We start from the raw sequence: 13,891 nt of genomic DNA on the forward strand, positions 1-13,891 counted from the left end.
TGCACGCCACGCCCCTATAAAACATCAAGCTTCAAATAGGCTATGCAGACTGGGGGTGCATGTTACCACCCGGGAAAAGTCAGTTCTGCTTTCATAGTTTTACATCTGACCTTTGGCCTTTAGTGAAGGAAGTTGGCCATTTCTGACAATAAGGTAGCCCATCTGTGAGAAATCGTTCACTTGGAATGCTGAAGAGAACATAAGCCTGTCAGATAAAATTGTCTTAAATTTGTGATTTTTAGGAATTTATGATTCTACACCTCACTAGAATACAATTTACTTGTGATCCATGGCTATCAAAAGTTACAAAGCAAATCCAGTCACCCACCGCAAAACCCACGTAACCTCCCGCCCTCTCTTGGTTGTCCAGAGAAGCGCATCCCAGTGGCTGGAGGTTGATAACATTGGTATTACAACAGATACTGTGAAAGCAATAAGTAAACAGGCAGTATCATTTTTATTTTATTAAAAGTCAAGACCCAGGGTCAAAGTGCAGATCTAATAAAAAATACAAACATCTTTCTATTTTCAAAAAACATGCAGTTTAGAAATCTGTAGATGAATAGTTAGGCTCTAGCTGCTGTAAAGAAACAAGTGACAATGTTGAGGCTTTCAAAAATGTCAAAGAACGAGTTGTACTACTGAATATTGCATTTTCTCCAAACAGTTAATATAAAAACAGACAAAAAGCCCCCATACAACTGTAAAGATTGTGAGAGAAAGCCCACAAAATGCTTTCACAAATGTGTGTGATGCATCTCATTGCTAAAACTGTCCTTACCTTTTCACAGGTAACAGTCAGATTGTCAGTACAGTGATACAAGTTATTATGGTCCAATTTCTACATGCATTTTTGGACAAAGCACATTAGGCCAGTTTTGCCTGTAGATCAGCCCGCTAACTCACATTGAAAGAGGTGCAGTGATAAGTGCAGTGATAAGTGCAGTGCCTAAAATAAGGAACAAGCTGAAAGATGGGCTCTGTAGCCAGATTTACAATCAGTCTTGACAACAATAGGCTACATGTCTGTCTCAGTTGGCATAATGCTCAGAGGGTCAGTTTCCAGTACCCAGCTTAAACCTACACCATAGATATTTGTTATTGAGCATGCTTTTTAAGTACAGGAATAGGATTCATCTGGGTCCAGGAAATCTGTCCAGAATGTTCAAGCGTATCAGCCATGCTACCTAAAAACATTGTGCTCTGTGTGGCTCAGTTGGTTGAGCGTGGCACTCACAACACCAGGCTTGTGGGTTCAATTCCCATGGGGGACTGGTACGAACAAATGTGAAAAGGTATGCATTCACTACTGTACATTTCTCTGGATAAGAGCAATGGCTAAATGACAAAAATGTAAATGCTCAATATACAGCATCATACTATTTGACACCACTAATAGACTAAGGCACTGTTTTAAAATTACTTTGGTACTCGATACATTTCCTTCGCCGGTGTGAGCCTCAAATAGAACTTGGAGCTATACTGCACACTTGTGAGTTTCTGCTTTGGTAAAGTCTCCCACAAAAGCTGAAGTAGTAACATAAACCAATTCTGGTTGCGCTCCACAATAAAACATTAACAAACTCCTGCAAGCTCATTGTAAACCAGAAGGTGGCGATCTAGACCCATTTGTCACTGCTGTTCAACCTCCCAAACAGACAAGCGCCAAGATAAATAAAAAAATACATTAAAAAAAATGCTAAAACGTTACCCCCTGGGTCAGTCATAGTGGAAGGCACAGAGAGAAATATCCTCTATGACAGTGTTCCCCAACTCCAGTCCTCGAGTACCCCCAACAATACACATTGGACGAGCACATCTGACTTAACTTGTCAGCTAATTATCAATCCCTCAATGAGTTGAATCAGGCATGTTTGTCCAGGACTACAACACAAACGTCTGCTGTTGGGGGTACTAAATGGGGAAGAACATGGACACTATGCTGGGCTCACACAGTCTTGTTGATGGAGGAATCTGTAAGAGAGGACAGCAGCATCTCATTCTTTTTATTCTGTAGTAGGGACATGTTCGTGGTCCTGTGATCGGGGTGAGCGTAGGCACGGCTCTTCTTGGACGTCCTGGTGGAGCACCTCATCAGGGCCTTGACGATGAGGTAGGCCAGCTCGGCCACGTTGAGAACCATGCAGATGGCAGACGAAGCCACCATGAAGATGGTGAAGATGGTCTTCTCTGTGGGTCGTGAGATGAAGCAGTCCACCTTGTTGGGGCAGGGCCACTGCTCACACTTCACCAGACGAGGCATCGCGAAGCCATCATAAACAAAGTAGAGGGCGTACATAAAGCCAGCCTCAAAAATCAGGCGGAAGAACAGGCTGCAGGTGTACGTCCACCACAGAGGCCCAGTGATGGGCAGACGACTCCTCTTCAGGGCCTCTAGGTCCTCCTGCCTGGTCTTATTATCACCACTGCTGTGCAAGGACGTCGCGATGATATGCCTCTTGTCCCCACGCTTCCTGTAAGTCACGTGCATGGCCACCAGCAGGGCCGGTGTAGACACGAAGATCAGCTGCAGGCACCAGAGACGGATGTGCGACACAGGGAAGAAGTGGTCGTAGCAGACGTTCTTACAGCCGGGCTGCTGGGTGTTGCAGATGAAGTCAGACTGCTCATCTCCCCACACGCTCTCTGCAGCCAGTACCAGGATGGTGATACGGAAGATGAATAGGACAGACAGCCATATCTTCCCCAGGCTGGTGGAGTGTTTGTTCACCCCGCCCAGCTGGGTGTACAGAGCCACCCAACTCATCTCTACAGCAGCTTTGGCTTAGACCACCTGGAGAACAAGAATGGAAACGGTACAAATTAATGTCAGTTCTTAGTGAACTTCAAAAAGGTTTCATTTTCAGAAACCCAAACAGTACACTGGCAAGGAGACCAGTATGCCTACATCACTGTCGTTTCCTTTTGTCTTTCACAATTAGACATTTGAAAAACCTAACCAAACATGAAGTATTCAATTGAACACTAGGTGGTGTTTCTTTCCAATACAATTTAATCCAACTATTTAATAATGTGTGTTTTCATTCAAGTAATTACTTTTACACAACACTGGCTATCAAAAGTGAGGCTATATTGACGGATAAAACAGTGTAGTAAAACAATGAATAATCATCAAACAGTACACAAGAAAGTTAATTTCCATTAACTTAAGACAAATCAATATATTAGCGTTTGTTTATTATACATTATAAATTGGGTGGTTCGAGCACTGAATGCTGATTGGCTGACAGCCGTGTTATATCAGACCATATAAAAACATGTTTTACTTTTCTAATTACGTTGGTAACCCGTTTATAATCGCAATAAGGCACCTCGGGTTTATTTGGTATAGATCCAATTTACCACGGCAAAGGGCTGTATCCAGGCACTCCGCGTTGAGTCCTGAGTAGAAGTCATTACCTGTGGTATATTGGCCATATACTACACCTCCTCGTGCGTGGTTGCTTAAATATACACTTACTTGCTAGTTACCAAGACTGCATTATCAGCGATGAGTTTACCTGCATTTTACACGAACAAATTAAAAATGTAAACTGTCCATAACAATTAGCCAATTAATGATATCTCGTTAGGTTTCCCTGTCGAGTTTCTAATCTGTTAATTCTAACCTGTATATTGGGGAAAAAAATAGGCAACAATCATTTCTTTAATAAAATCATAAACATCAGCAAAAAAAAAAAAAAAAAAAAAAAAAAAAATCACCAGTGGCTGTATCATTACATAGAGACGAATAAGACAGGTGAGTATGATTCACAAATCACAGCACTCACCTCACTTTCTCGGAATTTCAGCAAACGTCCATTAATTTCACTTTCGGTGCTCTTTAATGCCGTCGTTTCAAGAAACACCAGACGGAGAGAGCAACTCCAAATGAAGCTGAGGGGAAAATGTAGTTGTTTGGAAGTAGGTCCGACTGTGAAGTCTGCGCTCTGATGAGATGTACTTGAGTTTTTACGATCTTCACTTGAGGACGATCCACCTGCTAGAGGCGGGACGAAGGAAACAGGACGAAGAGCGCTCATCAACCCCATTGGCTCATCAGTTCAGGAGTGTGTAGCTTTAATATTAAAGTGTCAGTCGTGTAGAGTTTTACCTGATTTCACTGAAATACACTGATTTGTTCATTTGAATCAAACACAATCACATTCTTTTCACATTGTTTATAGACAATTCAGAGAGATACACTTGAATTCGGTCTTCATTTACGGTACGAGCTATAAAGCACGCAGTCATCATTAGCCCAATATTAGACTAAAAGAGCCTAACGTCGAAGGACGTTACATGTTGTTTAAAGGGCGAATTGGCTCTGGAAGAGAAAACAGCTAAATACTCCATATAAACGTGACTAGATTCTCAATTGCAGTACGGTTCTAGAAACATAAATCCCTTTACTTTCATATCACATCAAAATAATTTCACAAATGCAAAATACAGTGTACACTGTTTTAACCGGTTTTAGCACAGTTGCAGTACGTTTCAGTGACGTGTGTGGCGTCGGTCTTCCATTTACACACATGTGTTCAGAGACGCAGATAGCTAATTAGCACAGGTAGTCCACTGTCTTCCGTAAACAAGCGGTGTAACGTGGAAATATGTCCGTGTGGGAACCCTAACCCTATAAAAAGGTGTGTATCAATGTAACTTTGTTTTATTATTATTATTTCCCGCCGATATGAAATGTCCTTATGCTTCCAATACCGCAAGGGACGCGTGTTAATGTTCAGACCGAGCGTCTACAGAAGACGCCTTCTTCCAATGACTCTTCTGTGTAATGTAACGGAACTGAGAGTCATGGTCAAGGCCTAAGTCGTCATGCGACAGTCAGTATAGTCAAGTGATGGAGACTTCCTCTGTGAAATCAAGATTACCACAACAAAGTAGGCATGACCTCATGCTGACTGAAGATGATATTTTGGGAGACCATAGGAAAATACCAGATATAGTACATAATACTGTTTGTTGTGCATCTGTTATTGTGAAGGAAAAATTACAATATCTTAACATTCTTGAGAACTTCAACATTTTAATTAAAAAAAATTCCCATAAGGTTTTCACATTAACATTTCATATTCATAATTCAAGAAGCCATTGTGGTATGACCAAACCAATAATTCCCTTGTCTGATCAACGTATTGATTGCATAAAACATGTGGTGGTTAGATTTCTGAGATGGCATGGTAATCAATCTCTAGATTGGTTTGTGTGTGAGGGCTACAGTAACATCCCAGATAGGTTGATTGATTGTGTGTGAGGACTCAGGGCTTCAGTATTCAGTAACATCCCCAGTGTAGGCACTACTGAGAGATCAGATCATCCTCATCACCATGCTCTTTGGCTGAGTGATGGACAGCAGAGTCCCAGACCTCAGCCCACCCTGTTCATCAGTTGTGGTGATAGTCCTGGGGTCACTTCTTGAGCTTGGCCAGGCCCATGAGAAGCTGGTCCCTTCTCTCTCTCCTGGCAGACAGGTGCTGCTGGTCAGCTGGGATCAGCTCACACATCTCCTGGAGGGACACATCAGAGGAGGAAGGCAGGGAGAGGGAAATAAGATGAGTAGAGAGAATGCATTAATTCTTCTCTGAATTGTACACTGAACAAAAATAAAATGCAACAATTTCAAAAGGTTTTACTGAGTTACAAGGAAATCAGTCAATTGAAATAAATTCATTACACCCTAATCTATGGATTTCACATGACTGGGAATACAGATTTGCATCTGTTGGTCACAGATACCTTAAAAAAAAGGTAGGGGCGTGGATCAGAAAACCAGTCAGTATCTGGTGTGACCACCATTTGCCTCATGCAGCGCGACACATCTGATGAGGATGGCGAACACGCAGATGCGCTTCCCTGAGACGGTTTCTGACAGTTTGTGCAGAAATTCTTCAATTCTTCAGTGCAAATGGTGGCTTATGGTAGAGAAATTAACATTCAATATCTGGCAACAGCTCTGCAGTCATCATGCCAGTTGCACACTCCCTAAAAACTTGAGACATCTGTGGCATTGTGTTGTGTGACAAAACTGCACATTTTAGATTGGCCTTTTATTGTCCCCAGGACAAGGTGCACCTGTGTAATGGTCATGCTGTTTAATCAGGTTCTTGATATGCCACACCTATCAGGTGGTTGGATTATCTTATCAAATCGGAGGGCCTGTTGTCCGGACCTCTGGCAGTCTCTATGGGGGTGCCACAGGGTTCAATTCTCGGGCCGACTCTTTTCTCTGTATACATCAATGATGTTGTTCTTGCTGCTGGTGATTCTTTGATCCACCTCTACGCAGACGACACCATTCTGTATACCTCTGGTCCCTCTTTGGACACTGTTAACTAACCTCCAGATGTGCTTCAATGCCATACAACTCTCCTTCCGTGGCCTCCAACTGCTCTTAAATGCAAGTAAAACTAAATTCATGCTCTTCAACCGATCGCTGCCCGCAGCTGCCCGCCCGTCCAGCATCACTACTCTGGACGGTTCTGACTTAGAATATGTGGACAACTACAAATACCTTGGTGTCTGGTTAGACTGTAAACTCTCCTTCCAGACTCACATTAAACATCTCCAATCCAAAATTAAATCTAGAATCGGCTTCCTATTTCACAACAAAGCATCCTTCACTCATGTTGCCAAACATACTCTCATAAAACTGACTATCCTACCGATCCTCGACGATGTCATTTACAAAATAGCCTCCAACACTCTACTCAACAAATTGGATGCAGTCTATCACAGTGCCATCCGTTTTGTCACCAAAGCCCCATATACTACCCACCACTGCGACCTGTATGCTCTCGTTGGCTGGCCCTCGCTTCATACTCGTCGCCAAACCCACTGGCTACAGGTTATCTACAAGTCTCTGCTAGCTAAAGCCCCGCCTTATCTCAGCTCACTGGTCACCATAGCAGCACCCACCCATAGCACGTGCTCCAGCAGGTATATCTCACTGGTCACCCCAAAAGCCAATTCTTCCTTTGGCCGCCTCTCCTTCCAGTTCTCTGCTGCCAATGACTGGAATGAACTGCAAAGAATACTAAAGCTGGAGACTCTTACCTCCCTCACTAGCTTTAAGCACCAGCTGTCAGAGCAGCTCACAGATCACTGCACCTATACATAGCTCATCTGTAAATTAGCCCATCCAATCTACCACATCACCATACTGTATTTATTTATTTCTCCTTTGCACCCCAGTATCTCTACTTGCACATTCATCATCTGCACATTCTACCATTCCAGTGTTTAATTGCTATATTGTAATTACTTCGCCACCATGGCCTATTTCTTTCCTTACCTCTCTTATCCTACCTCATTTGCACATGCTGTATATAGATTCTTCTACTGTATTATTGATTGTATGTTTGTTTATTCCATGTGTAACTCTGTGTTGTTGTATGTGTCGAACTGCTTTGCTTTATCTTGGCCAGGTCACAGTTGCAAATGAGAACTTGTTCTCAACTAGCCTACCTGCTTAAATAAAGGTGAAATAAAAATAAATAAATACATCTTGGCAAAGGAGAAATGCTTACTAACTGGGGTGTAAACATATTTGTGCACAACATTTGAGAGAAATAAGCTTTTCGTGCTAATGGAACATTTCTGGGATCTTTTATTTCAGCTCATGAAACATGGGACCAACACTTAAATGTTGCGTTTATATTTTTGTTCAGTATCGTTTTAACTGCTAGGATTTCATTCCGGTGTTATCCTAGTGAAATATTTCCTTGGTTACACTATGCATTTAAAAAATAATAATAATAATAAATAAAAAAATAAAAAAATAATAAAAACAAATAAAAATAAATAAAAATAAAAAATAAAAAAAAGTCGATCCAATATGAAATATTTTATGCTTGTGAAATATTTTACGCTTATGGCCAGGGTGTTCTCACATGACGGCTTCCATTGGAGTGTGGAGAATGATGTTTGAACAGCCTGACGGCATATGATTGAGTAACGTCTAGTTAACAGGGTATAGTACTAGAAGGGAAAAACGTTTGAAGGCTTGCCCTTGAGCTCGCTGGACTTAATGTTCCATTGCCCTCATTGAACTAACCCAGCTTTTCATACCTTCTTGTACTTGATGAGCAAAATCTGAAGACATTTGACCTAGTCCTAGAATATAGAGGCGTTGGTACAAACAGTACAACACACAAACACATAAGCTTACTTTGTTGATGCGCTCGGCTGCCTCCCCAGAGAATTCGGGAACAGGTCCAAAGGCGTTCAGAACCCTCTTCATGCCCTCTCTGTAGCGCTGGAGATAGTCCTCCAGACCTGGGGGAGTGGACCGCATAGAGAGGGATGGGTAGACTTTAAGGCCAAGGGCAGATATTACTGTATTTGGTTCAGAAGTATAGAGTAACAAAACAGATTTGTATGGTCTCACCATGACCAAGAATGAAAGTGCTCCATGTCATTTAGGCCTAGTTGTATTCTACACTGAACAAAAATATAAACACACAACATGCAACAATTTCAAAGATTTTACTGAGTTACAGTTCATATAAGGAAATCAGTAAATTTAAAATTCATTAGACTCTAATCTATGGATTTCACATGACTGGGAATACAAATGTGCATCTGTTGGTCACAGATACCTAAAAAAAAAAAAAAAAAGTATTTGGTGTGACCACCATTTGCCTCATGCAGCTCGACACATCTCCTTTGCATGGAGTTGATCAGGCTGTTGATTGTGGCCTATGTAATGTTGTCCTACTCCTCTTCAATGGCTGTGCGAAGTTGCTAGACATTGGCAGGAACTGGAACAAGCTGTCGTACATATCAATCCAGAGCATCCCAACATGCTCAATGGGTGACATGTCTGGTAAGTCTGCAGGCCATGGAAGAACTGGGACATTTTCAGCCTCTATGAATTGTGTACAGATCCTTGGGGCATGGGGCCGTGCATTATCATTAGAGGTCGACCGATTAATCGGAATGGCCGATTAATTAGAGCCGATTTCAAGTTTTCATAACAATCGGAAATCGGTATTTTTGGACGCCGATTTTATTTTTAGACCTTTATTTAATTAGGCAAGTCAGTTAAGAACATTCTTATTTTCAAATGACGGCCTAGGAACAGTGGGTTAACTGCCTTGTTCAGGGGCAGAACAACAGATTTTTACCTTGTCAGCTCGGGGATTCAATCTTTCAACCTTACGGTTAACTAGTCCAACGCTCTAACCACCTGCTTTACATTGCACTCCACAAGGAGCCTGCCTGTTACGCGAATGCAGTAAGAAGCCAAGGTATTATTGAAGACTCATGTTAAAAGGAACCACCAGCTTTCATATGTTCTCATGTTCTGAGCAAGGAACTTAAACGTTAGCTTTCTTACATGGCACATATTGCACTTTTACTTTCATCTCCAACACTTTGTTTTTGCATTATTTAAACCAAATTGAACATGTTTCATTATTTATTTGAGGCTAAATTGATTTTATTGATGTATTATATTAAGTTAAAATAAGTGTTCATTCAGTATTGTTGTAATTGTCATTATTACAAATAAATAAAATCGCCCGATTAATCATTATCGGCTTTTTTGGTCCTCCAATAAATCGGTATCGACGTTGAAAAATCATAATCGGTCGACCTCTAATTATCATGCTGAAACATGAGGTGATGGCGGCGGATGAATGGCACAACAATGGGCCTCAGGATCTCATCACGGTATCTCTGTGCATTAAAATTGCCATTGATGAAATGCAATTGTGTTCGTCGTCTGTAGCTTATGCCTGCCCCATACCATAACCCCACCGCCACCATGGGGCACTATGTTCACAACGTTGAAACCACTCGCCCACACACAACGCCATACACGCTGTCTGCCATCTGCCCAGTACAGTTGAAACCAGGATTCATCCATGAAGAGCACACTTCTCCAGCGTGCCAGTGGCCATCAAAGGTGAGCATTTGCCCACTGAAGTTGGTTACGACGCTGAACTGCAGTCAGTTCAAGACCCTGGTGAGGACGACAATTATGCAGATGAGCTTCCCTTATATGGTTTCTGACAATTTGTGCAGAAATTCCATCAGGTGAAGATGGATGTGGGGTCCTGGGCTGGCATGATTATACGTGGTCTGCGGTTGTGAGGCTGGTTGGACGTACTGCCAAATTCTCTAAAATGATGCTGGAAGGAGGCTTATGGTAGAGAAATGAACATTCAATTATCTGGCAACAGCTCTGTTGGACATTGCTGCAGTCAGCATGCCAATTCTGCGCTCCCTAGAAACATCTGTGGCATTGTGTTGTGTGACAAAACTGCACATTTTAGTGTGGCTTTATTGTCCCCAGCACAAGGTTCCCCTGTGTAATGATCATGCTGTTTAATCAGTTTCTTGATGTGCCACACCTGTCAGATGGATGGATTATCTTGGCAAAGGAGAAATGCGCAGGGATGTGAACAAATGTGTGCACACAATGAGAGAAAAGCTTTTTGCGAGAATGGAACATTTCTGGGATCTTTTATTTCAGCTCATGAAACATGGGACCAACACGTTACATGCTGCATTTATATATTTTTTCAGTGTATTTGAATGAATTTAGTAAGTAAGTTTAAGCATTAGAAGCTAGTCAACTTCTTTCTTAGGTGTAAAAAGCTTGTTCATTTGTTTCTTACTTCCAAGTTGAACACTGAATGTGTACATGAACATTACAGGGACAGACTAAAGCTAACACTTCAGTGTGATAACTGGCAGCTACGTCCAACTAAGCTCTCACAGAGTTTTGTTTTTGGTGGGAGAGACCTCACCTGACGGTCTGTTTTCAAAGAGTCTTTCTCTCCTCTACTTCCACTAGTGTAAAGTACTTAAGTAAAAAATACTCTGCACTTTACGATTTATATTTTTGACAACTTTTACTTCACTACATTCCTAAAGAAAATATTGTACATTTTCCTTGACACCCAAAAGTATTCGTTACATTTTGAATGCTTAACAGAACAGGAAAATTGTGAAATTCACACACTTATCAAGAGAACACGGTCATCCCTACTGCCTATGTTCTGACGAACTCACTAAACACAAATGCATCTTTTGTAAATAATATCAGTGTTGGAGTGTGACCCTGGCTATTCATACATTTTAAAACAAGAAAATGGTTCCGTCTGGTTTGTTTAATATAAGGAATTTGAAATTATTTATACTTTTGATACTTAAGTATATTTAAAACCAAATACTTTTAGACTTTTACTCTAGTAGTATTTTACTTGGTGACTTTTATTTGAGTAGCTTTCTATTAAGGTATCTATACTTTTACTAAAGTATGACAATTGGGTACTTTGTCCACCACTCAATAGTCTGAACAAAATAAGTATAAGGCTCCTTCTGTCTGATAAAATGACTCAGCTTTCTGGGTGTAAGGGCTCTTCTGTGCCCTGTTTGGAAATGATAGTCAATCAGCCAGAGCAAAGCAGAGAGTGAACTGTTGAGTGTTTTACTATCTGATTGGACTGGTTGGACTAGAGAAGTGGTTCCCAACCTTTTTCGGTTACTGTACCAACAACTGAATGTGCATTTTACCTATTGTCTCATGAGTGTTCTTAAGTACCCCCAGGGGTCCTAGTACACCTGGTTCGGAACCACTGGACTAGAGGACCTACAGTGATAACAGGAGTGGACCTGCGTAACCTTTGGAGGACCTGAGCAACATAATGTAACACATGCCACTGTTGTTTTTATTGAATGTTTATTGCATGCAAAGGAAGATATGAAAACACACAGTTAACTTAGAAATGACATGCTTCACTGAAGTACCACTGTTAGAATGTGGCTAACAAAGGCCTCTTATTTTGCCACTTGGGAATATGACCATGGAATAACACCAGAGGACTGGTCTAAAAAGATTTTTAAGAGATCAAAACAGGTAAAGTAGAATGTGTGAGTAGTGTACAACATGTATTCTCCCCTGGTGACAGTGGTTTTAGATGACTGGTGTGAGGGAGTTCCTTCATTTGTGTTGATCAAAAGACAGCTTTGTTCTGTCAACACGTTCTCTCTCTCGCTCTTCTGTCAACGCGTTCTCTCTCGCTCTCCTGTCAACGCGTTCTCTCTCTCTCTCTCTTCTGTCAACGCGTTCTCTCTCTCTCTCTTCTGTCAACGCGTTCTCTCTCTCTCTCTTCTGTCAACGCGTTCTCTCTCTCTCTTCTGTCAACGCGTTCTCTCTCTCTCTTCTGTCAACGCGTTCTCTCTCTCTCTCTTGTCAACGCATTCTCTCTCTCGTCAACGCGTTCTCTCTCTCGTCAACGCGTTCTCTCTCTCTTGTCAACGCGTTCTCTCTTGTCAACGCGTTCTCTCTCTCTTCTGTCAACGCGTTCTGTCTCTCTCAACGCGTTCTCTCTCTTGTCAACGCGTTCTCTCTCTCGTCAACACGTTCTCTCTCTCGTCAACACGTTCTCTCTCTCTCTTCTGTCAACGCGTTCTCTCTCTCTCTCTCTCTCTCTTCTGTCAACGCGTTCTCTCTCGTCTGTCAACGCGTTCTCTCTCTCCCTCTCGTCTGTCAACGCGTTCTCTCTTTCTCTCGTCTGTCAACGCGTTCTCTCTCTCTCTCGTCTGTCAACGCGTTCTCTCTCTCTCTCGTCTGTCAACGCGTTCTCTCTCTCTCTCGTCTGTCAACGCGTTCTCTCTCTCTCTTGTCAACGCGTTCTCTCTCTCTCATCTGTCAACGCGTTCTCTCTCATCTGTCAACGCGTTCTCTCTCTCTCTCATCTGTCAACGCGTTCTCTCTCTCCCTCTCGTCTGTCAACGCGTTCTCTCTCTCTCCCTCTCGTCTGTCAACGCGTTCTCTCTCTCTCCCTCTCGTCTGTCAACGCGTTCTCTCTCCCTCTCGTCTGTCAACGCGTTCTCTCTCTCTCTCGTCTGTCAACGCGTTCTCTCTCTCTCTCGTCTGTCAACGCGTTCTCTCTCTCTCTCGTCTGTCAACGCGTTCTCTCTCTCTCTCTTGTCAACGCGTTCTCTCTCTCCTGTCAACGCGTTCTCTCTCTCTCTCTCTCATCTGTCAACGCGTTCTCTCTCTCTCTCATCTGTCAACGCGTTCTCCCTCGTCTGTCAATGCGTTCTCTCTCTCTCCCTCTCGTCTGTCAATGCGTTCTCTCTCCCTCCCTCTCGTCTGTCAACGCGTTCTCTCTCTCTCTCGTCTGTCAACGCGTTCTCTCTCTCGTCTGTCAACGCGTTCTCTCTCGCTCTCTCTCTCGTCTGTCAACGCGTTCTCTCTCGCTCCCTCTCTCGTCTGTCAACGCGTTCTCTCGCTCTCTCTCTCTCGTCTCAACGCGTTCTCTCTCTCTCTCTCGTCTCAACGCGTTCTCTCTCTCTCTCTCCCCTGTCAACGCGTTCTCTCTCTCTCTCCCCTGTCAACGCGTTCTCTCTCTCTCTCTCGTCTGTCAACGCGTTCTTTCTCTCTCTCGTCTGTCAACGCGTTCTCTCTCTCTCTCGTCTGTCAACGCGTTCTCTCTCTCTCTCGTCTGTCAACGCGTTCTCTCTCGTCTGTCAACGCGTTCTCTCTCGTCTGTCAACGCGTTCTCTCTCGTCTGTCAACGCGTTCTCTCTCGTCTGTCAACGCGTTCTCTCTCGTCTGTCAACGCGTTCTCTCTCGTCTGTCAACGCGTTCTCTCTCGTCTGTCAACGCGTTCTCTCTCGTCTGTCAACGCGTTCTCTCTCGTCTGTCAACGCGTTCTCTCTCGTCTGTCAACGCGTTCTCTCTCTCTCGTCTGTCAACGCGTTCTCTCTCAACGCGTTCTCTCTCTCTCAACGCGTTCTCTCGCTCTCTCTCTCAACGCGTTCTCTCTCTCTCTCTGTCAACGCGTTCTCTCTCTCTCTCTGTCAACGCGTTCTCTCTCTCTCTCAACGCGTTCTCTCTCTCTGAGCACGGTGGTGC

At 43.0% G+C, this 13,891-nt stretch overlaps 2 protein-coding genes across 3 annotated transcripts in view; both read right to left on the minus strand.

The window, feature by feature from the left end:
• Positions 1–444: 444 nt before the first annotated feature.
• gjb8 (gap junction protein beta 8) lies at positions 445–3,925 on the minus strand. The gene is given in 2 exon segments (NM_001140280.1): positions 445–2,794; positions 3,792–3,925. A coding segment is annotated over 1 exon segment (819 nt). The 5' UTR covers positions 2,768–2,794; positions 3,792–3,925; the 3' UTR covers positions 445–1,948.
• Positions 3,926–5,024: 1,099 nt separating this feature from the next.
• cryl1 (crystallin, lambda 1) overlaps positions 5,025–13,891 on the minus strand; it is a 33,700-nt gene continuing 24,833 nt past the window's right edge. The window contains exons 7-8 of one of the 2 annotated variants that reach the window (XM_014173969.3): positions 8,186–8,292; positions 5,025–5,525 (exon numbers count right to left, since the gene is read on the minus strand). In XM_014173969.3, coding sequence (XP_014029444.1) covers positions 5,427–5,525; positions 8,186–8,292 — 206 coding nt within the window. In that variant the 3' untranslated portion in view covers positions 5,025–5,426. 2 annotated transcript variants of the gene reach the window in all.

This window comes from Salmo salar, chromosome 25, assembly GCF_965601325.2.
Source record: "Salmo salar chromosome 25, fSalSal1, whole genome shotgun sequence".
Classification (NCBI taxonomy): domain Eukaryota; kingdom Metazoa; phylum Chordata; class Actinopteri; order Salmoniformes; family Salmonidae; genus Salmo; species Salmo salar.